At 45.6% G+C, this 27,887-nt stretch overlaps 1 protein-coding gene across 4 annotated transcripts in view; it reads left to right on the forward strand.

The window, feature by feature from the left end:
- Positions 1–27,887, forward strand: part of LOC115137158 (FERM domain-containing protein 4B-like) — a 69,566-nt gene extending 41,679 nt beyond the window's left edge. The window contains exons 8-24 of one of the 4 annotated variants that reach the window (XM_065027764.1): positions 10,688–10,771; positions 11,698–11,763; positions 12,265–12,322; positions 13,078–13,164; positions 19,082–19,158; positions 19,873–20,011; positions 20,645–20,786; positions 20,925–21,055; positions 21,150–21,266; positions 21,435–21,663; positions 21,921–21,977; positions 22,112–22,259; positions 22,904–23,068; positions 23,290–24,020; positions 24,240–24,390; positions 24,765–25,032; positions 26,371–26,460. In XM_065027764.1, the coding sequence (XP_064883836.1) occupies positions 10,688–10,771; positions 11,698–11,763; positions 12,265–12,322; positions 13,078–13,164; positions 19,082–19,158; positions 19,873–20,011; positions 20,645–20,786; positions 20,925–21,055; positions 21,150–21,266; positions 21,435–21,663; positions 21,921–21,977; positions 22,112–22,259; positions 22,904–23,068; positions 23,290–24,020; positions 24,240–24,390; positions 24,765–24,996 (2,614 nt within the window). In that variant the 3' untranslated portion in view covers positions 24,997–25,032; positions 26,371–26,460. Of the gene's footprint in view, positions 1–10,687; positions 10,772–11,697; positions 11,764–12,264; positions 12,323–13,077; positions 13,165–19,081; positions 19,159–19,872; positions 20,012–20,644; positions 20,787–20,924; positions 21,056–21,149; positions 21,267–21,434; positions 21,664–21,920; positions 21,978–22,111; positions 22,260–22,903; positions 23,069–23,289; positions 24,021–24,239; positions 24,391–24,764; positions 25,033–25,751; positions 25,917–26,370 lie in introns of all 4 variants that reach the window. The other 3 variants (XM_065027773.1, XM_029673293.2, XM_065027757.1) reach the window with 3 other exon arrangements.

Consider the following 27,887-nt stretch of genomic DNA (forward strand, 5'->3'; position numbering starts at 1 on the left):
GCAGAAACCAGTGAACCTTGAAGCAGCTAGCTTGGGAGCAATTATTCAAGTGAGTCCCTCTCTGTAGTGTTTCACCTTTGTGTGGAGTAAGCAGGTTCCCATAACTAGATCATTATGGCCTCTGCATGCTAGTGATTGTTTAGCTTTTTTCATTAACTTTGAAGATGGAGAAACCTCAAGTGAGATATTTGAAAATGTAAGTTCAGCTCATGCTTTTTGTTTTGTTATTTACAGTGACGGATGTACGTACTAAGAATTAGTTCTTAACTGACTTGCCTAGTTAAATAAAGGTTACACATCCAATACGTTCAATATAAAAGGACCAAAACATAAGTATTATAAGTTGGCCCAGTAGTTTAGAACATGATAAAGATATGAAAGACCTGCCGTTCTGAGTCCTGTCCTTAGAGGCCAAGTCATATTTTTGAAAAGCTCTCCTCTTGAGTTGTACAGTACCATTTTAACACTGCATGCCAGAACTGGTGAATGGTTTTTGTTCTGGGCTTCAATGCTCTGGCCTGCCAAGTAAATAGCACTCTTTGGCGATCAGTAATTGTAGAGCAAGTGCTCCCCCCTCGTGTGTTTTGGAGTGACTCATAGTTCACTATCACAGACCTTGATCGTGACATGCAGCACAGTTAGTAAAGAGAGATAACATGCTAATGCTGTGTTTTTAGATCACTTCCAGACTTCGACATACTAATCAGTACTCAAAAGTGAGAGGAAATAGTATTCAAAATGACAAAGTATTGTAGACCTGTGTCTCATTCTTTGCACTGGTATAATAGATTATTGAAGTCAATGCCTGTACTGCACACACCAACCTCAAGGAATGTTGACAATGTATATGTGATGGCATTAACAAACACATACTCTTGAGTAGGGTTGCAAAATTCTGGGAACTTAAAATAAATTCCCAGATGATCCCAGATTCCCGGAATCAGTCAGGAACGTTTACATTCTGTTTTACCCACTTCATGTGTATATACTGTGTTATAGTCAAGGCTCATCCTATATACAGTGCATTTGGAAAGTATTCAGACCCCTTCCCCTTCTCCACATTTGGTTATGTTACAGCCTTATTCAAACTCCTCATCAACACTAAACACAATACCCCATAATGACAAAGCGAAAACAGGTTGAGAGTTTTTCAACTTTATAAAAAATATTTACAAGTATTCAGACCCTTTGCTATGAGAATTGAAATTGAGCTCCGGTGCATCCTGTTTCCATTGATTGTCCTTGAGTTGTTGCTACAACTCTACTGGAGTCCACCTGTGGGAAATTCAATTGATTGGACATGATTTGGAAAGGCACACGCCTGTCTATATCAGGTCCCACAGTTGACAGTGTATGTCAGAGCAAAAATCAAGCCTTGAGGTCAAAGGAGTTGTCTGTAGAGCTCCGAGACAGGATTATGTCGAGGCATAGATCTGGGGAAGGGTGCCAAAACATTTCTGCAGCGCTGAAGGTCCCCAAGAACACAGTGACCTCCATCATTCTTAAATGGAAGAAGTTTGGAACCACCAAGACTCTTCTTAGAGCTGGCCAAACTGAGCAATCGGGGGAGAAGGTATGGACAGGGAGGTGACCAAGATCCCGATGGTCACTATTTCAGAGCTCCAGAGTTCCTCTGTGGAGATGGGAGAACCCTCCAGAAGGACTACCATCTCTGCAGCACTCCACCAATCAGGCCTTTATGGTAGAGTGGCCAGACGGAAGCCACTCCTCAGTAAAAGGCACATGACAGCCCGCTTGGAGTTTGCCAAATTGCACCTAATGGACTCTGACCATGAGAAACAAGATGATCTGGTCTGAAACCAAGATGGGACACTTTGGCCTGAATTCCAAGCGTCACGTCTGGTAAAGCATGGTGGTGGCAGAATCATGCTGTGTGGATGTTTTTCAGCGGCAGAATGGAGCAAAGTGCAGCGAGATCCTTGATGAAAACCTGCTCCAGAGCACTCAGTACCTCCGACTGGGGTGAAGGTTCACCTTCCAACAGGAAAACGACCATAAGCATACAGCCAAGACAGGAGTGGCTTAGGGACAAGTCTCTGAATGTCCTCGAGTTGCCCAGCCAAAGCCCAGACTTGAACCCGATCTAACATCTCTGTAGAAACCTGGAAATAGCTGTGCAGCAACACTCCCTATCCAACCTGACAGAGCTTGAGAGGATCTGCAGAGAAGAATGGGAGAAACTCCCCAAATACAGGTGTCAAGCTTGTAGCGTCATACCCAAGAAGGCTGTAATCGGTGCCAAAGGTGCGTCAACAAAGTACTACTGAGTAAAGGGTCTGAATACCTATGTAAATGTGATATTTACGTCTTTTTATTAAATTAGCAAAAATATGTTAATTATATTTGCTTTGTCATTATGGGCTATTGTGTGTACATTGAGGTGGGGGAATAACTGAATCCATTTTAGAATAGGATTCTTTTCTCTGTATATATCAATGATGTTGCTCTTGCTGCTGGTGATTCTCTGATCCACCTCTACGCAGAGGACACCATTCTGTATACATCTGGCCCTTCTTTGGACACTGATAACAAACCTCCAAGCGTGCTTCAACACCTTAGAACACTACTTCCGTGGCCTCCAACTGCTTTTAAATGCTAGTAAAACTAAGTGCATGCTCTTCAACCGATTTGCTGCCCCCACCCGACTAGCATCACTACTCTGGACGGTTCTGACCTAGAATATGTGGACAACTACAAATACCTAGGTGTCTGGTTAGACTGTATACTCTCCTTCCAGACTCACATTAAGCATCTCCAATCCAAAATTAAATCTAGAATCAGCTTCCTATTTAGCAACAAAGCCTCCTTCACTCATGCTGCCAAACATACTGGAGGTCGACTGATTATGATTTTTCAACGCCGATACCGATTATTTGGCCGATTTCTATAAAAATAAAATATATATATATTAAATAAATAAAGGGAACACTAAAATAACACATCCTAGATATGAATGAAATATTCTTATTAAATACTTTTTTCTTTACATAGTTGAATGTGCTGACAACAAAATCACAAAAATGATCAATGGAAATCAAATTTATCAACCCATGGAGGTCTGGATTTGGAGTCACACTCAAAATTAAAGTGGAAAACCACACTACAGGCTGATCCAACGTTGATGTAATGTCCTTAAAGTATGTGTGGCCTGTATGACCTCCCTACAACGCCTGGGCATGCTCCTGATGAGGTGGCGGATGGTCTCCTGAGGGATCTCCTCCCAGACCTGGACTAAAGCATCCGCCAACTCCTGGACAGTCTGTGGTGCAACGTGGCGTTGGTGGATAGAGCGAGACATGATGTCCCAGATGTGCTCAATTGGATTCAGGTCTGGGGAACGGGCGGGCCAGTCCATAGCATCAATGCCTTCCTCTTGCAGGAACTGCTGACACACTCCAGCCACATGAGGTCTTGCATTGTCTTGCATTAGGAGGAACCCAGGGCCAACCGCACCAGCATATGGTCTCACAAGGGGTCTGAGGATCTCATCTCGGTACCTAATGGCAGTCAGGCTACCTCTGGCGAGCACATGGAGGGCTGTGCGGCCCCCCAAAGAAATGCCACCCCACACCATGACTGACCCACTGCCAAACCGGTCATGCTGGAGGATGTTGCAGGCAGCAGAACGTTTTCCACGGCGTCTCCAGACTCTGTCACGTCTGTCACGTGCTCGGTGTGAACCTGCTTTCATCTGTGAAGAGCACAGGGCGCCAGTGGCGAATTTGCCAATCTTGGTGTTCTCTGGCAAATGCCAAACTTCCTGCACGGTGTTGGGCTGTAAGCACAACCCTCACCTGTGGACGTCGGGCCCTCATACCACCCTCATGGAGTCTGTTTCTGACCGTTTGAGCAGACACATGCACATTTGTGGCCTGCTGGAGGTCATTTTGCAGGGCTCTGGCAATGCTCCTCCTTCTCCTCCTTGCACAAAGGCGGAGGTAGCGGTCCTGCTGCTGGGTTGTTGCCCTCCTACGGCCTCCTCCACGTCTCCTGATGTACTGGCCTGTCTCCTGGTAGCACCTCCATGCTCTGGACACTACGCTGACAGACACAGCAAACCTTCTTGCCACAGCTCGCATTGATGTTCCATCCTGGATGAGCTGCACTACCTGAGCCACTTGTGTGGGTTGTAGACTCCGTCTCATGCTACCACTAGAGTGAAAGCAACGCCAGCATTCAAAAGTGACCAAAACATCAGCCAGGAAGCATAGGAAGTGGTCTGTAGTCACCACCTGCAGAACCACTCCTTTGTCTTGCTAATTGCCTATAATTTCCACCTGTTGTCTATTCCATTTGCACAACAGCATGTGAAATGTATTGTCAATCAGTGTTGCTTCCTAAGTGGACAGTTTGATTTCACAGAAGTGTGATTGACTTGGAGTTACATTGTGTTGTTTAAGTGTTCCCTTTATTTTTTTTGAGCAGTGTGTGTGTGTATATATATATATATATATATATATATATATATGTGTGTATATATATATATATATATATATATTTTTTTAATGTTATTTTGGTGATTTGCATTTTATTTAATTATTTGTAATAATGACAATTACAACAATACTGAATTAACACTTATTTTAACTTAATATAATACATCAATAAAATCAATTTAGCTTGTCCTGCTTTGCAATAAATAATAAATAATTAAACGTATTCAATATTCCCAGGTAAGAAGTTTTAGGTTGTAGTTATTATAGGACTATTTCTCTTTATACCATTTGTTTTTCATATACCTTTGACTATTGGATGTTCTTATAGGCATTTTTAGTGTTGCCGGTGTAAAAGTATAGCTTCCGTCCCTCTCCTCGACCTTACCTGGGCTCGTACCAGGAACACATTGACAATAGCCACCCTCGAAGCATTGTTACCCATCTCTGCAAGGGGAACAACTACTTCAAGGTCTCAGCGAGTGAAGTCACCGATTGAAACGCTATTAGCACGCACCCTGCTAACTAGCTAGCTATTTCACATTGGTTACACCATCCTAATCTTGGGAGTTGATAGGCTTGAAGTCATAAACAGCTCAATGTTTGAAGCACAATGCTTACGAGCCTGCTGCTGCCTACCACTGCTCAGTCAGACTGCTCTTTTCAAATCATGGACTTAATTATAACATAACACACACATACGAGCCTTAGGTTATTAATATGGTCAAATCCTGAAACAATCATTTTGAAAATAAAATGTTTATTCTTTCAGCGAAATACAAAACCGTTCTGTATTTTATCTAACAGGTGGCATCCATAAGTCTAAATATTCCTGTTACATTGCGCAACCTTCAATGTTATGTCATAACTACGTACATTTCTGGCAAATTAGTTTGCAACGAGCCAGGTGGCCCAAACTGTTGCATATACCCTGACTCTGCGTGCAATGAACGCAAGAGAAGTGACACAATTTCCCTAAAATTTCCTTAAGACATTCATGTTAGCAGGCAATATTAACTAAGTATGCAGGTTTAAAAATATATACTTGTGTATTGATTTTAAGAAAGGCATTGTTGTTTATGGTTCGGTACACATTGGTACAATGACAGTGCTTTTTTCACGATTGGGCTTGTTAAATCACCTGTTTGGCGAAGTAGGCTATGATTCAATGATAAATTAACAGGCACCGCATCAATTATATGCAAAGCAGGACAAGCTAGATAAACTAGTAATATCATCAACTGTGTAGTTAACTAGTGATTATGTTTGATTGTTTTTTATAACATACGTTTAATGCTAGTTAGCACCTTACCTTGGCTCCTTGCTGCACTCACATAACAAGTAGTCAGCCTGCCACGCAGTCTCCTCGTGGAGTGCATTGTAATCGGCCATGATCGGTGTCAAAAAAATGCAGATTACCGATTGTGATAACTTGAAATCGGCCCGGATTAATCGGTCGACCTCTAAAACATACCCTCGTAAAACTGACTATCCTACCAATCCTTGACTTCGGCGATGTCATTTACAAAATATCCCCCAACAGACTACATCCAGTTTGTTGAGTAGAGCATCACGGTGCCATCCGTTTTATCACCAAAACCTGTATGCTCTCGTTAGCTGGCCCTGACTACATATCCTTTGCCAAACCCACTGGCTCCAGGTCATCTATAAGTCTTTGCTAAGTAAAGCTCCGCCTTCTCAGCTCACTGGTCACCATAGCAACACCCACCCGTAGCACACGCTCCAGCAGGTATATTGTACTTGTCATCCCCAAAGCCTAACTGGTTAAATAAAGGTGAAATTAATTTTTTAAAAGGCTGTAACGTAACAATGTGGGAAAAAGTCAAGGGCTCTGAATACTTTCCGAATATACTTTCCGAATGCACGAACTACTGCTGTACACACCTCTTCTGTTCATATACTGTCCATACATACATACATACATACATACATACATACATACATACATACATACATACATACATACATACATACACACACAATCATATATTTAGATTCTGGACTCTGACATTGCTCGTTCTTATGTTTATTATTTCCTTTATTTACATTTTAGGGATTTGGGTGCATTGTTTTGTATTGTTAGGTATTACTGCACTGTATTACTGCACTGCACACTAGGAATATAAGCATTTTGCTACACCCGCAATAACAGCTGCAAAATGTGTACTCTACCAATTTAAATTAGAATTTGATTTGAATAAGCAGGAAAACCAGTATCCTCCTACCAGGCTTTCTGGAAAACTAGAGGATGTATTGAACGTTCCTGGAATTTTGCAACCCTACTCGTGAGTCATAAGTACCAGCACATACAGTTGCTGCCAAATATATTAGCGCCCTTGCACTTTTCTTAAATAATTCCCTATTTCTAGTAAAATAAGTAGAAATGTAATAATAAAACAACTTTTGGTCTCCACCTTGTCATTGAATTTTCAACATAGCAAAACCAATTGTATTTTTGGCATGGACAAAATTATTGGCCCCCTGGGGCCAAGGTAACTGCCTACAAATGTTTTTTTGGAGCCATCAATGAGCTTGCTGCACCTTTCTACAGGCATTTTGGCCCACTCTTCAGCAGCAAACTGCTCCAGTTCTTCAATGTTTGTGGGGTGCCCTCCACCAACTGCTGTTTTCAGCTCTCGCCATATGTTATGGACGCGATTCAGATCTAGACTTTTCGCTGGCTACTCCAACATTTTCTTCTTGATCCATTCCAGGGTGCTTTGAACGTGCGCAAGGCATAATGTATCACAACCGCCCGTGATTGGGAGTCCAATAGGGCGGAACACAATTGGCCCAGCGTCGTCAAGGTTTGGCCGGTGTAGGCCTTCATTGTAAATAAATTGTTCTTTAACTGACTTGCCTAGTTAAATAAAGGTTACATGTAATTAGCAGATTATCAGGTGTTGGAATCCAATGTTCAACGCAGGTTTTGGGTCTTCCAGCAGGACAACAACCCCAGTCGCATGTTAAACAGCACCCAGGAATTAAAATGGTGAACTTCAAATCCATGTAAGGTGTGGTGACAAAGTTCAACTTATTTTAGAAGAAATAGGGAGGGGAAAAAAGTGCAATGGTGTATTTGGCTGCAACTGTACATTAAAGGGGCCTTGACACGATGTAACTATTTGAATTACCTTTTAAGGTAGACCCTCTTAACTTAAAAGGGCTCTTATCTGCTTCCACTGAGGCACTTTGGCAAGACATAAGTGGATATTAAGCCTAGTCTGTTGGGAAGCATTAATAGCCTGCCTGTTAAAAATATGAAAAATGTTCAGACATTGCACCTTTGCGTTTTGTTATGAGTTATCACTTTCATGCTGTAAGACTTGGGAATTGAACTCTTCTGTTAAACCACAAACGCATCAACCAAACTCTATACAATACTTGAATATTTATATTTCGCATGATCGGTGTCATTATTGGATATGGGGGTTTATTGAACTCTGAGATAGTCATCATAGAGAGATCGAGGTTAGTAATTAGACATTGTAATGCCAGTAATGACATATGTATAAAAACAGTGTAATAATAACATGTATTTTGACCAATTGGCAGTGTTGCTATTATGGAGCCTTAAAATGCCCCCTGACCTGAAAACAATCAGATAAAATTGTATTTTTCACGTGCGCCGAATATAACACGTGTTGACTTTACCGTGAAATGCTTACTTACGAGTCCTTAATAACAATGAGGCTATATACAGGAGGTACTGGCACTGGTACAGAGTCAATGTGCAGGTCTGTTGAGGTCATTTGTACATGTAGGTAGGGGTAAAGTGACTATGCATAGATAAACGAGAGTAGAAGCTGTGTAAAAACAGGGGGGAGGTGTCAATGCAAATAGTCCAGGTGGCCATTAGATTAATTGTTCAGCAGTTTTATGGCTTGGGGGTCGAAGCTGTTAAGGATCCTTTTTGACCAAGACTTGGCACTCTGGTACCGCTTGCCGTGCGGTAGCATAGAGAACAGTCTATGACCTGGGTGTCTGGAGTCTTTGATATTTTTTTGTACCTTCCTCTGACACCGCCTAATATCTAGGCCCCAGTGATATACTGGGCTGTATGCATTACCCTCTGTAGCACCTTATGGTCGGATGCCAAGCAGTTGCCATACCAGGTGGGGATGCAACCAGTCAGGATACTCTCTGTTGCAGCTGTATAACTTTTTGAGGATCTCCTGAGGGGGGAAAGGCAGTGTTGTGCCCTCTTCACAACTTTATTGGTGTGTTTGGACCATGATAGTTTGTTGATGTGGACACCAAAGAACTTAACTCTCAACCCGCTTCACTACAGCCCTGTCAATGTGAATTGGGGCGTGTTTGGCACTCCTTTTCCTGTAGTGCATGATCAGCTCTTTTTGTCTTGCTCACGTTGAGGGAGAGGTTGTCCTGGCACACTGTCAGGTCTCTGACCTCCCTATAGGCTGTCTCATCGTTGTCTGTGATCAGGCCTACCACTGTTGTGTTGTCAGCAAATTTAATGATGGTGTTGGAGTTGAGCTTGGCCATGCAGTCGTGGGTGAACAGCGGGTACGGTTGTGGACTAAGCATGCACCCCTGAGGGGCCATTGTGTTGAGGATCAGCGTTGCAGATGTTGTTGCTAACCCTTAACACCTGGGGGTGGCCAGTCAGGAAGTCCAGGATCCAGTTGCAGAAGGTGTTTTAGCTTAGTGATGAGCTTTGTGGGTACTATGGTGTTGAACGCTGCGCTGTAGTAACAGCATTCTCACAGGTGTTCCTTTTGTCCAGGTGGGAAAGGGCAGTGTGGAGTGCGATTTGAGATTGCGTGATCTGTTGGGGCGGTATGCGAAGTGGGTCTAGGGTTTCTGGGATGTTGATGTGAGCCATGACCAGCCTTTCAAAGCACTTCATGGCTACCAACGTGAGTGCTACAGGGCGGTAGTCATTTAGCCAGTCCTTCGCTTTCTTGGTTACAGGGACTATGGTGATATGCCTGAAACATGTAGGTATTACAGGTCAAGGAGAGGTTGAAAATGTCAGTGAAGACACTTGCCAGTTGGTCTGTGCATGCTCTGAGTGCACATCGTTGTAATCCGTCTGGCCCTGAGGCCTTGTTTAAAGGTCTTGCTCACATTGGCTACGGAGAGCGTGATCACACAGTCGTCCGGAACAGCTGGTGCTCTCATGCTACAGTGTTTGCTTGCCTCAAAGCAAGCATAAAAGCCATTTTAGCCTGTTTGGTAGGCTCGTGTCATTGGCAGCTTGCGATGTCGGACGATGCACTTATTGATGAAGCCGGTGATTGAATTGGTATACTCAATGCCATTGGATGAGTCCCGGGAACATTTTCCAGTCTGTGCTAGCAAAACAGTCCTGTAGCATCCGCGTCATCTGACCACTTCCTTATTGAGGGAGTCACTGGCACTTCCTGCTTTTGTTTTTGCTTGTAAGCAGGAATCAGCAGGATTGAATTATGGTCAGATTTTTCAAATGGTTCAACCGTGTGGCTCAGCGGTCTAGCACAGTGATGCAGTGCCTTAGAGGCGGCACTACAGATCCGGGTTCGATCCCGAGCTGTGTCGCAGCCGGCCCCGACTGGCATACTCATGAGGCCGCACACAATTGGACCAGCTTTGTCCGGGTTAGGGGAGGGTTTGGCCGGCTGTGGTATCATTGTCCCATCGCACTCTAGCGACTCCTTGTGGCGGCTAGGCGCATGCACGCTGACTTCGGTCGCCAGCTGTATGGTGTTTCTTCTGACACATTGGTGCGGCTGGCTTCCGGGTTAAGCAAGCAGTTTGTCAAGAAGCACTGCAGCTTGGTGGGGTCGTGTTTCGGAGGATGCATGGCTCTCAACCTTTGCCTTTTGCCTCTCCCGAATCTGTATGGAAGTTGCAGCGATGGAACAAGACTAACTACCAATTGGATATCACGAAATTAGGGAGGGAATAAATGGGGTAAAAAGTTCTCCAAAAATAAAAATATATTTTCCAAATGGAGGGCAAGGAAGAGCTTTGTGCACGTCTCTGTGTGGAGTAAAGGTAGTCTAGAGGTTTAATTTAATGCAGTTATATAACGTAATGATATATATAACTGCATTAAATTCCCCGGCCACTAGGAGTGCCACTTCTGGATGAGCATTTTTTTCCTATTGAAGATTAAATGCCCCTTTTTTTTAAGTCAAAACAACTGTTACAATGATGTTCTTGTGAACGAACTCTGTTAATCATTTGTACAATCCGTGTGTTTCCAGTGTTGAAAGCTCCAGATCGGACCTGAATAAGCTACCAGTTCTACCCACCAGAGTCCTGAGAGAGCACCCCTCCCTGGCTTACTGGTAAGCAGTGCCACATTAGAAGCACTTTAACCACAAATGCACAGGGGGAATTAATCCAAGTGGATTACACACAGTCCCATAGATACCAGACCGCCGCCCTGTCGATACCACCCATCCCCCACCACATTCCCATCCCCATCAAAGGGTTTTTAATTGTAGCTAACACCTGGATGCACAAAGCAATTATTTTCCCATGCAGATGAGGGTGGATGTGCACCCAGAGTTCTGCCTGGTACCAGCAGCTAGTTTTTCTCAGATGGGCTGTATTCATTAGTGCTCTGTTAATTAGACTGGCTGGCCAGTAGCTCTGCTCTGAATGCACCCTGCACAGCTAGGGAGGTGCTGACTTCATCATGTCCTCATGGGAGCTAGGCTGGAGAGGGAGGGAGGGAGGGAGGTGGAGGAGGCCAGGCACTGTTTTAGAGCTCCCGTGTCTCTGTGCCAGTGTCTTGAGTGCATGCTGCCATGTCTTCTGCCTCAGCGGTCATCTGAGGCTGCAGCTCTGCTCACTGATGAACAGCAGCTGGAGTTAGATCAATGGGCAGATTGGAATTACAGGGTTGTGTGTGAGAGTGCGCACGCGCTGCAATTCCTCCATACTGTTAAGGAAAGGGAAACGGGATACTTAGTCAGTTGCACAACTGAATGCATTCAACCAAAATGTGTGTTCCGCATTTAACCCAACCCCTCTGAATCAATCCATGCTGTTAAGGGGGATGATTGCAGTGGGAACGAGATGGGATGTGTGTGGGAGCTGAGAGGGAGATGAGATCCATTGGCTGGCCAGGTCCGTAGGCCAGCCAGAATTGTCTGCATGAACAGGCAGAATGTGTGTCAGGGAAGGACTGTCTCACCACATCCCTCAGTTTGGGGATGTTACAATCGGCGATGGATGAATCATTACAGCTTTTATTTCTCTGTTACAGTGAAGACCGAGTGATTGAGTGCCACGAGAACCTGAAGGGCCTCAGCAGAGGGCAAGCCATTGTGCAGTAAGTAACGTAATGAATTGTCCGTTTATGTTCATCTGGGTCAAGTGCATGAAGGAAATGAGCTGCTGTGCACCTCTAGTCCAGCACGTTCATCAGCACTGCTCCCTCCGCAGCCCCCTCTGTACAGGCTACTCCTGGGTGTTGTTGTTTAAAGGGGATTGCTGTTGCGCTACCAGAATGTGTCATTTAATTAGGGAACAGCTAGCTCTTACTGTGGGCAGCCAGAAGTGTGTGGCAGTGGTCTGCTTTGTTTTACCTGGGAGAGATTAGCCTAGCGAGGTCATCTACAACCCGGGGTGTATGATTTGAGTTGATCAGTGGACTGCCCCTCTCTCTGTCAAGGCCATGTACAGAAATCGATGGCTCTGCCACTGTAAATGACAGTCTGGTAAATGACTGGGGCTTGAAGCCCATTCTAACCTCTGTGCAATGGCCGCTCACGGACATCGATGAAGTGTAACTGCCTGAATTACTGCTAACGTGTCTCCCTCTGTTTTGAAGGTATTTGGCCTTAGTTGAGTCCCTCCCTACATATGGAGTCCATTATTATCCAGTAAAGGTAAGAGCTGCACCCTGTATCAAACAGTAGAAGGCATCGAATATCTGTACTGTTCATGTTTGCGTTCCCATCTGACTAACCCTGTTTGAGATTAAGAAGTAGAGTTGTCACAATACCAGTATCGCGATACTACAATACCTGATTTTCCATGGAAAAAAGGAAAACACAAAGCAGGCTGAACTCTTTGGTCCTTTTAAGAAACCTACTGTATGGAAAATATTGTGTGCTATAGCTTTGGGGCAAAAAACATGTGATTCTGATGACAACATAAGGCTGCTTGTTTCGTTATGGCTGTTTTACTCAAGAAATTCAGTCCGCTTCATGTTTGGTTTCCTTGCCGCGATACCTCTGAGTATCGCGATACTGGTGTTGTGACAACCCTATTAAGAAGTAGTTATTTCTCATCGAAATACAGCCATTTTCCCCCTGGAGGCTGATTGGGGACTTAAGCTGGGTGTTTGCTCCGGCCGCATGCTTAGTTAACTGATGACTGAGTGATCCCTCTCTCAGCAATTCTCTCTCCCAGAGCCCCAGCTCCCTCCCAACTCACTCATTAAAGCAGGGTGTCTGAGCACATCAAACGCTGGTGTTAAAATGACTCCCTCATGCTGTGGATTTTTAGGGCTGCTTCAATGTATTTGATCTTCCCTTGTGCTGCTAGCCTAATGGGGTAATTGCCACAGTAATGGCCCTTAGTTTAAAACTGTACCACTGAAGCAGCTCTTAATGAGTGGTGTGCCTTGCCTTCTCAACAGGACAAGCAGGGCCTACCGTGGTGGCTGGGAGTCAGCTATAAAGGCATCGGACAGTACGATTTACAGGACAAGTTGAAACCTCGGAAGGTAGGTTGGCCTCCCTTTGTATGTCTTGTGGCTTTTGTTCATTTTGTCATTCCTATGCTCTAACTCAACACCCACCCCCACTCCTCTGGTTAATAAGCCACCAAACTGTAAATGACGGCAACAAAAAGCTTGTTCTTGGCCAGTGTCATGGAAAAGTGGAAAAAGAGAGGGAGGAAAGGGAGGTGAAATTGTGTTATCAACGTGGGGGTGGCAGGTAGCGGCGGCAGGTAGCTTAGCAGTTAGTGCGTTGGGCCAGTAACCTGAAGGTTGCTAGTTCGAATCCCGAGCCGACAAGGTGAAAAATCAGGTTAGTTTTATGGAGTAACTACAATGTTTATCCATCCTCAGTTTTCTCCTATCACAGCCATTAAACTCTGTAACTGTTTTTAGTCACTATTGGTGAAATCCCTCAGCGGTTTTCTTCCTGTCCGGCAACTGAGTTAGGATGGATGCCTGTATAGTGATTGGTCGTATTGATACACCATCCAAAGTGTAATGAATAACTTCACCATGCTCAAAAGGATATGTCTCCCTCCTTCTCTAACTGATAATAGGGTTGTAAAAGATGCCCGGTTTACCTTACAGTTCAGCTCAGGTGCCTACATACGCCATGGACATTATTTACCCACACGCTTTTGTTGTTGGCTCAGACAGATTGCGTTCAGAGAGACCCAGCTCATGAGCTCCATCAGCAGCAGGTTTTCATTTAGAATGGAAAATCTATGTGTTTATGCAACAAATGTTAGTCCCTTCGATCGTATCGTTCCTCTGATCAAACTGATTCACACCGAATCATTTCAAACTATAACGTATCGGAGCCCATGTATGTAGATGCGTATCAAATTGTCTTGAAAGGGAAAGATAAGATTCCTAATTTAGGGTGTAATGTTATTAACTACGACAGTGATTACAAATATGAAACGAAGTTACCGTTTTTGGCCTTTTTAAATAAAGAAAATGCTACTTTTGAAAAAAAGATTGTCCTCTATTATTATCTCTCTAAACATCCTCTGCTCACTCGTGAAGGGGGGGGGGAATCAATAATGACATAACGCAATATTATTTTTGCGTTAGTTGGCTGTACCTGCAGCAAAAGTCCAGTATTTATTTTCAGCACTTTTCATTTCCATGACTGATCAAAACGTGTTTTCTCCTGTCCCTCTGTAGCAGACATATGGTGAGCAATGTATTTGGAACATTGAATTGCAATCAAATCACAATCCATATAGAATCTCAATACATATCGTATCGGCACCTAAGAATGGTGATAATATCATATCGTGAGGTCCCTGGCCATTCCCAGCCCTACGTCTCACCCACTCTATTTTCAGGGGATTATGTTCCTTTCCATGCACGTTTTGTCTTGTGTGTTTAATCGGCCAGCTTCATTACTAGTATGTGTCTTACCTGTTCCATGTTGGATACGTGTTGGCACAGCTGGATGTGCTGTTGCAGCGAATGCCAAGGCATTAATGGACATGTCCCACTTATTAAACCCAGCGTATCGCAGCTCCTTTCCCAGCAGCCCTCCCAGTGGAAGGTGTAATTATGGCGCGCCATGGGGAGCAGGAAGGCAGGGCTCTGGAGCTGGCACCAATCCAGCCTGGGCTGTCTCTGTGAGGGGCGCTCTGCTCTGAGAGAGAACCATGCTCCAGCCAGACCAACCCAACCCACTGACCATAAAGGGAGGGGGCATTCATGCCAAAACTCCTCCTCAGCAGTCCCCTGGTGAAAGGGTGGACTTTTTAAAATTGTACATGCTTTTTTGTTGTTGTTAAGTACCCAACTCTAGCTGCTGTTCTAGAAGGGCCTGTCATCTAGTATAATATTGATAGTGCGTCCTGTTGAGGCTGGCGGCCTTTTGTATTCAGCGCAGCCCCCCTCTGCCCCTCTCTCAGCATGCTGCGCTCATTATGCAAAGCCGCCTGTCATTGTGTGTGTGTTGTCTCTTGGAGAGCAAACAATTGATCAAGTAATAAAACACAATCACCTTGGCAGGGGGGCTGAGAGACGCTTGGGAGGCTGGGAGGGGCTTGTGAGGGGGAGCTGCAGGAGGAGGAGCCCACTTCTGCACTCCACTCGTCCCCTGAGAGAAATCGTGGGGCATCGGGATGAAAAGGCTTTTAATTGAGGTTCTCCCAGAGTTCAGTGACATGCGCTGAAAGAAGTTACTGTAGCTTAACCTCTCATTATCCTCCTCCTCATGGATGTCAGTTTCCTCACAGCGTCATGAATGGGATGAACCACAACTCTCTATCCGTGCCTGCTGGGGTTAAAAGGACTCGTAAGGATTCTCCCAAAATGTCAATAGTAGCCAACATGTCATTCTGATGGTCTGTCTATTGAACTGCGTGTTCAAGCATACCACGACTATGAAAGAAGGGAAGTTTGCATTTGAATGGGTAGAGGGACTGAAGACCATGCAGGAGAATCATATGTATGCTAGAGCACCACGTTTTATACAAAAGCTGTACTATAAATGAAAAGGGATTTCTAAGATGGTCAGAGGAGCAAGCATCCGTGATGTAGAGCGCTTTTAGAGCCCAGCTTGATTCATACAGGCTTGAATCATTCATGAGCTCTTTTTCACTCGCTGTCTCTATGTATGTGTTTCAGTCCATCTTACCCTTCTCCGCAAGTAATTTTGACTTTTTTTTATTTAAAAAAAGAAAGAAGAAAAGAACAATCAATTGCAGGTCCAGATATATGATCAACCAATGTAAGCACAGCTCAGTAAAGATGACATTATTTAGGTAATGATCATATGACAGACCATACATTTTGGTCTTGGAACAGTAAAAGACTGCTCAAATATTTAAAAGGGTGTTAAAATCGAATGCCAGCTGTGGCAGTGGACCATACAAATCCATTCCATACAAGCCACTTTCACACTTCTTTCACCCTAGTATATATTGGGTTAAAGTCATAGCCTTAATGCGTGTTTGTGGAGTCTAGTCGACTGTAGCAATCTCTCCTGTTATGCTTCTGGTGGAAATGTTCCGTGTTACCAGCCAGCGTGCCATGTGACATGGCATGAGACGGGTGTGGCCGTACGCATCCTGCATAGGGGTGCGAGTCACGGCCTTTGACACACAATCATTTTTATTTATTTTTTATTTATTTTTTTATCCTCAGAAATGACTCTGTCAAGTCACAAAGCCCTGGGGGGTGGTCTGGGGAGGTTGTTGTGGGTTCAGGGTTGGGTCTGGATCAGAAAGTTCTGGGACTATCTATGACCACAGGCATTTTGGCATGGACTCGGCCTCTAATGAGAAGTGTAACAACTGAAATCAGACCGAGATGGGGGACCTACTGTTCTGTACTCCAGATGGCTGAACGGTGTCTCTCCACCTCGTGTTTTGGTTTTGGTGGTGGTTTGAAGGCTGTTCGCAGCACTGTCTTGGACTGTTCTCTGTCTAGACGGTGTGGTCTTGTAATCAGAGTTTGAGGTGTCACATTTTTGACATATTTTGGCAGTCACTACCATCGGCCACACCTGAGCACCTATTAAATGTGTGTGTTGAAACTATCGAATGACCTTGTTACGTAAACATGACTTATCTGTGTCTTTTTTCTGAATGTGCTCTACTAGTAATTGAGTAATAAGTGGCCAGGGGGTTTGTGAATTGAAGATGAGCCTGTGGGAAGTACGGAGGCTGCTGGTTCTCATTGTTCAGTAATTACCATGCTCCCCATCCACGGTGAGACTAGGAATCTAATTGATTAGGCTAGGCTTGCAGTATCATCTGGAGCAGCAATGGAGAAACTGGTTGACTTTACTACTCCCGATCTCTGGAGATGCTTCTCTTTACAGACTGTAAATCATAAACTACTGCCTCTTTTGCTTTTTTGGGGGGGTGGGGGCTAAAGTCTTGAAGTCTGAACTATTATCTTGGGGCGGCAGGGTAGCCTAGTGGTTAGATAGTTGGACTAGTAACCGGAAGGTTGCAAGTTCAAACCCGCGAGCTGACAAGGTACAAATCTGTCGTTCTGCCCCTGAACAGGCAGTTAACCCACTGTTCCTAGGCCGTCATTGAAAATAAGAATTTGTTATTAACTGACTTGCCTAGTTAAATAAAGGTTAAATAAAATGAAATACATTGCTACCTAATATACTAAATGTTTGTTATTGGCTACAGCATTTGTTTTGTCAGTTGCAGAGTTTGTTACATTTGGTTTGCTGGTTTAAGTAACTGGCTTTAGAGGTGTAATGAGAGATTCTTCTTTGTCAGGTAGGGCCCGATTCGAAGAACTGACCGAGCGCTGTCCTGTAGTCACAGCGAGGTGAGGGAGGGGCCTGCTATTAATGATTAGTAGTAGATTCCTGACATATTTGCCTTGTGGGAGCGTTTGGAGGCTGGAGTTGATGGCACTCCAAACAACAGGGGTTGGCAAGGTATATAGAACAACATCACAGAGGGTAATGAAGGTGCTAAGGGTCAGGTATGACTAGAAGGCTAATCTAAGATCTGTGGATAAACGGAACTGAAGCAGACTGAAAGAGGGTAACAGCGGTCAGTTCTCAGAAGATGAGGTAGAATACCTTTGTGTGCACTGTACACAACCTGTTCATCAGGTTTGACTGAAGAGGAAGTGAGTGATCGAGTGAGGAACACAGAGAGAATTTGAGAGAGAGAGAGGTGCAAGCTGGGTGAGGTGTCTGTGATGTCAGAGGAAGTGGGGGGAGAGGGGTGGAGTCTGCTCAGCTGAAACTCTTCCAACACCTTTCTGGCTGCCTGATAACAGACAAGAGCGTATTGTTCAAAGAAGTCTCTAGCCCTGTGGGAAACAGCCAGAGGGTTCAACAGCACCCTGATAATTCACCAGGGATTTAGTACTAAAACCTGCTTTGGTAAGCCTTCCATTTACCTGACTAGGTAGTTTAGGATATATTCAGTTATTTTGTTGTCTTTCTGTTTTTTTGGGTTACCTGTTAGTAACTGTATGTTAACGTGCTGTGTAATCCACCATTTTAAACCAGACTGACAGTATACTGGCAACATGTAGAACCTGTTTTTTTTTTTTTTAAACAACAATTTGGTTGCTGTTGTGGTGTCATTTAAAAAATGTACTAAGAGCAGTTTTCAGATCAGAGATGAGTGAAAGAATAGCCAATATACACTGCGATGTATGCTACAAAGTACAGTGTCATGGGCTGGGCTTCTTGTGAGATGATTTCGATTTCTCGCTGAGGACTGTAGGTAGTCTATGATATATTACCCATATGCCTCTGTAGTCCAGGATAATGTGTTCTATTATTTAGAGCTCTGACTGTCTGCCTGGCTCGCCGGTACCTGGTAGAGAATGTTTATTAAGACCCTCTGCCGTAAATCTACACCCCCGGATTCTGGTGTTAGTGGTGGATTCTCTGTTTCTCACATGACATGAGAGATCCAAGTCTCTAAAGAAATCCCGTTTTTCCACTGTAAGCAGATCTTTCACCCTGACTGAAGTGCACTCCTCCTTGCCCTGTTTTCAGCGCTCTCCCTTCAGGCAGAATGAAATGAGAGGCTTAGTTTTCAGCTAGGCAAGTCTTGCTCTCTGCGCCGGCTTCATTACGGAGTAGTAACTAAATTGACCTTCCACCTGACTGATTGGCTGTTGTCCTCTGTTCACAGCTGCTGCTGTTAATGTTGCAAGTTCACTGGAATTTAACGAAGGGCCAAGAGAGAGGCTGGTGTGTCTGGGACAACGCCAAAGTGTTTTTTCCATGCTTGTGGCGTTTTCTTTGTGTTTTGATGGTACACACATTGGACGCCTCAAGCAGTTTGGAATGAATAAGGATGTAAATGTTTGTTTTCATGCAGCGATGTATCGAACCACGTCTCTTTGTAGGTCTGCACTCACTCAAACAAGGCATGGTCCCGTATACTATGTACTAAGTTGTGTGTCCTGTTTTCTCTCTCTCTGTCTGCAGTTGTTTCAGTGGAAGCAGCTCGATAATTTGTATTTCCGTGAGAAGAAATTTGCAGTTGAGGTGAACGACCCTCACAGGTGAGAGAACTGATACTGGATACATCGATCGATCCTTGGTCATGTTTTGTTGGGCCTGACATGGCAAAAAAAATGTTATTGGACAGGTTGCTGAAGTGCCTCAAAACATTTTGTGCCTACTGGACTAGACCCAGAAATCACTCCTTATATTCCAATACTAGCCTTTCGGAAACATTACAACTGGTATCCGAAGCCTTAGTTGTCTGTCTGCTGCCTCTAGCCCTTTTCAGAGCCTAGTGTTAATGAGCTCTCTCTCCAATACAACAACCTGCTAGTCACAAATGAAGGCCTTCCTTCCTGTTTTAAAGGACTGCTGGCAGTCTGTGTTCTCGGGACATTGCAGCACTTCTAGCCTCAGTGCTTGATCACAGGTTTAACATGGTGCTACTAGCCAGCTTGGCTGTAATTAAACAATCTCTGGTGCAAAACTGACCTAATGTTGCTCTATCTCTCCGCCATGAATGTATTGAATTACGGAACCAGTCATGAGATTTAATTTGGATGTTGAGTGAGTGTATGCGAGCAATTGTTTTTGTAATCCCTGATTTGTGTGTGATTCTGATACCAGCACCCATCATACCATGTTATTAAAAGTGTATCCACACGTGAGATCCAGGTATTCCCGGTCTGGATTAAAGAGATGAAATTACTCCTAGCAGTAACATGAGTGATTTTAAAAATGTGTGTGTCTTATCTGTCTCCGTTAATCCACAGAAGGACAGTGTCCAGGCGTACATTCGGGCAGACCGGATCGGTCATCCACTCGTGGTATGCCAGCCACTCTCTGATTAAAACCATCTGGGTGATGGCCATCAGTCAGCACCGGTTCTATTTGGACAGGAAGCAGAGCAAAGTGAGTGTCTTCTCTTCACTCCACCCTGCATCTGGAGGCTCTATGCTGTTCCTAGCCTTATCTCAAGGCCTCATCACCCTCGCCACGCTATCGGATCTATCTCCACACACCATCTCTCCACTCCTCCATGCACATCTGGCTTGTCTTTACCTTTAACTCCTCCCAGTTGCTAACATGTCTCTGCCCCAGTATCTTATGTGTGTTGTACTATTGTTAGACTAGCCCAAGCTTGGCTATGGGGATTCTTGAAGTAATGCTGAGTTGCTTTGTTGTTTTATTTGATGAATCAACTGAAGGGCCTTTTTGGATGTGTTTGTTTAGATTGTGCATATTTTAGTAGGTTGTTGTGCACTGCTGCTGTTTCCAAGTTGAGTGTGAGCGATGAGATTTGCTCCGAGGGGGTGAATGAGTGCACGTGTGGCTGCAGTCAATGTTTTTTTGCCTTCCAGAAGCAGATGGGGCTTCTACCAGTGCTCATCCCGGAATAGTGCTGAGGCTGATTAATGACAGAGAGACCGAGCTCCGCTCCCAGCCTAAACAGAAGCATGCAAACGGGTCTCTCATCGCACGGCACAATCATTAAGATGAAATACTGACTTTATCTTCTCTCCTTGTCTCTCTCTCTCTCTCCAGTCCAACGTTGCCACAGCGAGAAGTTTGAATGATATCACCATGGACCTGACCGAGATCAGAGCGCCCAGGATCAGTAAGCTGTCCAGCTTAGAGAGTAAAGACCAGCTCATCATGGCCAGCAACGGATCCCTCATCTCAGCAGGTAGACAATAAGCTTAACAATCCAACTACGCTGGATGGACCTATCTGTCTTATTGGCTCCCATTTAAGACAAGTGATGGATTAGATTAGATGAAATTAGTGGTCATCGTGGTCTAAATATAATGCCTGCCTGTTGCAGGATCAGCAGACTCCGAGGTGAGTGAGGAACAGAAGAAGAAGGTTGCTGACCTGAAGAAGAAACAGCAGGATCTGCAGGACTCTCTGACTCAGAAACTGGAGGAGCTCAAGAAGATCTGCCTGCGAGAAGCTGTAAGCATCTTTAGCAGTCTCAAGGTCCTGATTTCAAGTAGATTATATCCCAGCTGATTTGTTCTGTTTTTTTGTTGTTGTTTTGTTCCTCCAGGAGCTGACAGGCAGTCTGCCTAAAGAGTACCCTCTAGCCTCGGGCGAGAAGCCCCCCGTGGTCCGTCGGCGCATGGGGACAGCCTTCAAACTGGACGACCTCTTCCCCTATGACGCGGTTAGTGTGGCAGTCACAGGATGGGAGCAGCGCTGGCTGTCATAACAATGTTTGCTAATAAATCTTAGGCTTGATTGACATTGTAGTGAAATGTTGTAATCATATATTTAGACTTCGTTCTGCGCGTCTGTGTGTAAAATTCAGTTTGTGCTGTGTGTTGTCCGGCAGGATCCCCACCTGAGGAACCTGGAGAGCATGTTTGCCCTGCAGCAGAAGATCGTGGAGGCGGCGAAGAAACTGGCCAACGAGGCTGAGCTCTGTAAGACGGTGAAGAAGAAGAGGAGGAGGAACTGCCTAGACGCCATGAGGAAGCTGCATGAGATTGAGGACGAGATCAACGAATACAGGGTCAAGATGGGCAAGAAGCCCACCCAGAGAGCATCAATAATCATAGCAGGTAGCCTACACCATGCCATATCAGCCGGCAGACATCACAAACTGTCACAGTGATAACATGGTTTATATTGAGTGTAGCTTACAGAGGAGTCAAAGAGATCAGAATTCCTGCCAGAAGCACCTTGTCTGTATTAGTCGGAAAGGAACTAGACTTCAGGCGATGGATTTTTATCAGATGTGGATTTGTTTATTTAATGGCTTCTAATGAAATGCCCAAAACAAGCACGTCTAAAGCCTTCGTCTCTCCCCTTTTCTCAGATGATGTGAACCCCGCCGAACTCAGCTCCCTGTCCGACAGCCTTACTCTGGACGATGGTGAGTGCTGCGGAGGTTACATCATTCATTCATACATACATACATGCATGCATACATTAGCTAAACCTCTGTATCATCCCCCATAGCTCTTAGCAGACCATGACAATGACAGTTCCTTCCCCTGTGTGTTTAAGACGAGGATCTGGGAGACCAGAGGCAACGGTCCCGCTCGGTGCAGTACTCTCCACGGCCCCACCACTCAGACACCCTCAGTCTCCACTACCAGTCTGATCGACGGGCCTCAGCTCACAACCAGCTCCAGGACCTCGGCACCAACAGCCGGTAGGCACACTTGGCACGGGCCTGGCTAGTGGCTTCAGCTCTACTGGCGCTGGGCTGTTTTGTTATCCAGTCTCAGTGTTTCAGTTATTCTTGGGGCCCGGAGAACCATAGCAGCAGCCAGTATAAACCTGTACAGGAGAACTAGGGAGGGCCGCCTGCATTCCTACCAGCCGCCGCCTCTCCTACTGCCCACCACAATCTCCTCTTATCAGCCCAAATGCGCTCCACTTTTAAAAATAGACGGCAGTAAGCATGTGTCTGCCTGCTAAGGAACAGACCACAATCCCAAGGAGGGGGGAAAAAGCAGTCTGGGACCGGAAACGTTCAGAATTTGAATGTATTCGCTCACTGTGTGAACATTTACCAAATTACATGGATGATGTGCTGTTGGGAGAGGAGAGCAGAATTCAGTGGTTCATGTAGGTTTCATACAGCTACCATTTTTGTAATGTTATTTGTTTACTGTTCCATGAAGAGAAAGATCAATGAGCTATGAAATGACTGTCACCCAGGGGAAGGTTTTGACTGAAACCGCGGCACGTTTTTCTGTTTTGAGTAGAGACGCAGAGGTTGTGTCACCACGATAAAAGCTTCACCCTGAGGACGTCAAGTCTGTGAAAAAGCATTGTTCTTATGTGCTTCAGATTACATGATGGTGAAGTCCGGGAACCGTTCCACTACAATCACGCGGACGCCTTATCGAGCCACATCAGCCCTTACAAGCCTGCCTCCAGACAGCCACGTGACGCACGCAGCATGCCTCCGACTCCACTCCTCACCCGCAATGCCTATAGCAGTACCCAGATCAGGTAGGCCAGGCGTCCATGTCCCATTACACGCCTCGCATACACAGCTGCCTCCTGATGTTCACCACAACATCTGTCTCGGCACCAGCCATGAGCCCCAATTAGACTAACCTCCTGTCTAGTGTTCTCTGTACAACGTATTGTAACCCGATGTAACATAGTTTTCCATATTTATTTGATATGAAAAGGACCGAGGATCCTATTCTAATGGTGTTTATTCCCAGGTCGGAGGACGGCCCTCAGCATTTCCGCCAGCGGAGTGGCAGTCTGGAGTCCCAGTCTCAGTTCCTGGTCGAGACCGTGCCCCCGGCGCCCGCGTCCGTCTTGGCACGCCGCAGCAACAGCACGGAGTTCCTGGACGACGGCTCATCCTACACCAGCCAGTCCAGCGTGGAGTACTCGGCGCCCGGGAACCATACCCACCGCCCCAGGGACCGACGGAGGGGCAGGAAGAGCAACGTCTATGCCAACTCGGGCAGCATGCCCAACCTGGCACAGACTGACGCCCGCTACAACACATACCAGCCCCCCCGGGCACCGCGACCCACCACCACGGCCTACTACGTGACTGGCTACCCCAGCTACCCAGAGCCAGAGCCCTACTCTAACGGCGTCTACATGTACCACAACGAGTTGGAGGGTCATTACAACATCCACCCCTCCTACAACGCCGCGCCGGCCTACCACAGACATGATGCGTACAGCAGTCGCTATGGTGACGACGAGACGGACAGTATGGCCCAGAACCCCTACGCCACGCTGAGGCCGCCTAGGAACCGCCACGCTCCGCCCAGGACGGAACACGTGACCAGGAACATCCAGAAGGCACTGGTGGAGGAGCACCTGAGAGGCTGGTATCACCGCAACGCAAGCCACAAGCAGCCACAGGCCTATGACTACAATCAGAGGGGTTCCCAGCAGAGCCTTGGCTACCAGACCATGCCCTACTCTTCAGGTACAGACAGCATGCCAAAGTCTCTCCTCTCACATCACTCGCATCCAGTCTGTTAGTCAAAGGCAATTATTTGGTTTCACTTGTATGAGTGGCGCAAAACGCCCAACTCTGCGTTCGAGCATGTCGACAAACGCTAACGTTCAGTCACTCGTTAGCGCTCTATATCTCAGAGCTATGTCATCCTGTTCTAACGCTACTTTCTTCCCGTTTCTGTTCCAGTCTCGTCTCATCAGTCCTCTACAGCAGGAGGCCGGCCCGGTCACCTGCGTGGCGGTATGGTAGAGTACGACGTGCCCCTGCCGGTGCAGCAGCATTACCCCTCCTATGGCACAGCACATTACGGCACAGCTCACCACCCCGCCTACAGCAGGTGAGCTCCTGGCCCCATTTCAGCTTCTTACCTAATTAGATACTTAACCCATGGCCCTAAGAATCAATACTGTGTCATTATGTTGAATGGATGCTTGCTGGAAAAAATTAAGCTTCCATTTGGTTTATCAGTCACACACCATTGTGGCCGACATTAGGCTCCCTTACTTGACCACGATATGTCCCAGACGTTTACAAATACCCTTTGATAGTTGGTGCTCCCTCAGTCACAAGCCAATTAGCATGACTGCTTGGATTGGATTATAGCATATAGCGTCTGTCTGTGCAGCCAATGGTCAGCTCTTCCTCTTACTGGGATTACGAATGGTGGTTCCTCTCCTGCTTTAACTGTCCACTGGACCGCTCTCTTCATAGATACGGCTCCTCTTCCTCCTCCTCCCAGCACTCTAAGCGTTCCTGGTACAGCCCTGATGGCCAGAGATGCTGTGGCTTTGTCCCTGCCAGCTCTTCCTCTGCTTCCTCCCTCCTCCCCTCCCCCTTCTCTTCCTCCTCCCCTCGCTGTGGGCTCCGGCTGAGCACAGGGCTGGTAGGCCAGGGCTCTAGTCCCCATGCAGCAGCCCCACAGCTCCAGAAGCCAGATACTTAGTAAAGTCTCCTTTGCTAAGTGTAGCCCATGATAGTAGTAAGTAACCAGCTACCAGGCCTGTCTGTGGTTTTGCTTATCAGTCTGTCCTCAGTGTGACCTCATTGCTTGCTTGTTTTTATTTTTTAAGTGAGCTAAAAATGTCCTGGTCTGTACCTTGGACTTCTCTTTTTCAATGAGTATCAAAGCTGTTTGTTTGAGCCGTCTCTCTCTCCCTGTCTCTCTGTCTCTCTCTCTGTCTCTCTGTCTCTGTCTCTCTGTCTCTCTCTCTCTGTCTGTCTCTCTCTCTGTCTCTCTCTCTCTCTGTCTCTCTCTGTCTCTCTCTCTGTCTCTCTCTCTGTCTCTCTCTCTCTCTGTCTCTCTCTCTCTCTGTCTCTCTCTCTCTCTGTCTCTCTCTCTCTCTGTCTCTCTCTCTCTGTCTCTCTCTCTCTCTGTCTCTCTCTCTCTCTGTCTCTCTCTCTGTCTCTCTGTCTCTCTCTGTGTCTCTCTGTCTCTCTCTGTGTCTCTCTCTCTCTGTCTCTCTCTCTCTGTCTCTGTCTCTCTCTCTCTCTCTCTGTCTCTCTCGCTCTTTGGTAACTGCATGGCTTTTAGGATTGTTGTTTACGCCTGCCATCTCTTTCAGCTGCCATACTAGTTCCAATTGTCATCCAGCGGTCACATTTCTCTTATGGGGTCTGCAAAGGCACACATACACCACTTAAGCTGCCTCCTCCCTCTCCGTTATTGCTATCACTCACCCTTGACCCTCTCGTGCACAGATGTCCCCCAGCAGAGTATGAGTGGAGGCGCTGTGGTAGACTGGAGCCGGGGCCAGCATGGGCTCCGGGGTCATTAGAGATGTATGACGCTGGTGCCTATCATGGTACTGAGTTCTGACCAGCGAAATGAAACCGCCTAATCAAAGGCACCGCACTAAAGAAAGGGTGAGAGAGAAAACAAACTACCCACAAAGATGCTATGGTGTTGGTGGGGACTTATTTTGTACGTGGCAGTTCTTCTACTCTTTACTCGTGGTGGTGTCCACTGTTGGTGGTGGTGGTGCAGCTCTGGAAGTGGTGGTATATGTGGAAGAAAATGTGACCCTGCCTGTCGGATATCTGAATGCTCTGTGTTTCATGCGTGTTGTGCATCTGCTTTGTTTTTAGGTGTGAGAAAAGTTTAATCCTGGGTCAAACACACACACATTTTGGCTTTTTCAAACCCGGCATAGAATTGTCAATTTTTCATTTCTCTAGCACTGTATCCCAACCAATCAATATCCCAGGGTTAAATTATTCAAATAACTTTCCACCAGTGAGAAATGTCTATTTGCTTGGATTGTGTTACCAGCTTTGTTTATTTTTAGCCTAACCTGTTTGTATCCTGTATGTGTTGCAGATCCTATGTAGATGTGAACCAAACCGATCCATTCATCAGCAGCCAAACCGATCCATTCATCAGCAGCCAAACCGATCCATTCATCGACAGCCAAACCGATCCATTCATCGACAGCCAAACCGATCCATTCATCGACAGCCAAACCGATCCATTCATCGGCAGCCAAACCGATCCATTCATCGGCAGCCAAACCGATCCATTCATCGGCAGCCAAACCGATCCATTCATCGGCAGCCAAACCGATCCATTCATCGGCAGCCAAACCGATCCATTCATCGGCAGCCAAACCGATCCATTCATCGGCAGCCAAACCGATCCATTCATCGGCAGCCAAACCGATCCATTCATCGGCAGCCAAACCGATCCATTCATCGGCAGCCATACAAACTGCAGCTTGGATCCAGACGACCAGCGACTTTACTGGCACGAGGGCTCCGCCAAACCTGGAACTATAGTCTAGCGGTCAGACCAATCATGAACGGTCTCAACTTCCACTTTGTGACACTTTCATGTGCCTTGGACTGCACTTAACTGTTTTTCTGGATGGAAGAAGGGACCCAAAGAATCAAATAACAACACTATGGAATTCACACTGGGAAGGACCTAAAGTCGATGTACAGCTGATTTGAGTTCTCCTACACGGAATTGCCAAAGTGGGTCTATCTGCATACAGTCATAGTTTCTGAAAGCAGAATTACAACACGGTCACCTGATCTGAATGTTCTGTATTGCTAGATTCTGTGTGTGTGTTGCGCATGGAGTTGCACTTGGTGCTGTGGCTGGTTGGATTAGTTTGAGGGTCTGGGATGACAGTAGGAGGATGGAGGACAATGAACATGACTTGTCCTGCGTGACCAATATATGGGGAAGCTGTATATGCTCACCATTACAATGAAGGATCTTTCAAACAATGACATGTTGAAATTTAAGGATGGGAATTGGATTTTGAGTGTAAGGATGCCAACCAATGGCAACCTGCTGAAACATTCTCCAGTCTACCAGTTTCCAGAGCCCATTCTACGGTAGCGTTGTTCGTAGCTATGTACAGCACTTGGCTATTCTTTGTTGGTCAGTCTTTTTGCACCAGCCATTTACAAGCATTTGGACCTCGCTCATTCTCAGCAATTTGATCATCTTTACTTCCAAACGCTTCAGTCTAACGTGTCGGCTTTTATACCGTCAAAGACCACGTTAACACTTTATCAATGACTGTGATGTTAATACTAAGTCTATTACAGGGCTTCATTTTGTCGATACAAAATTCATTTTTGTAATTTTTTTAATGCTTACTGCATCCCATGCTGGACTGGACTGGTGCTCTCCATTCCTCAAGAAGGAATTTGTATGAACCTGTTGATAATGTAAATACATTGTACGGTTCTGTCTGTTTTTAGAGCATTTTCTTTTGGTATTTTAAGAAGCATGTAATATATAGTAAACAATCAAATATTAAGCTGGTTCTTAGTTATTTGTATAATTGAAATGCATTTGAATTAAAACATACATTTTGAACTATA

Source organism: Oncorhynchus nerka, linkage group LG2, assembly GCF_034236695.1.
Source record: "Oncorhynchus nerka isolate Pitt River linkage group LG2, Oner_Uvic_2.0, whole genome shotgun sequence".
NCBI classification, from domain to species: domain Eukaryota; kingdom Metazoa; phylum Chordata; class Actinopteri; order Salmoniformes; family Salmonidae; genus Oncorhynchus; species Oncorhynchus nerka.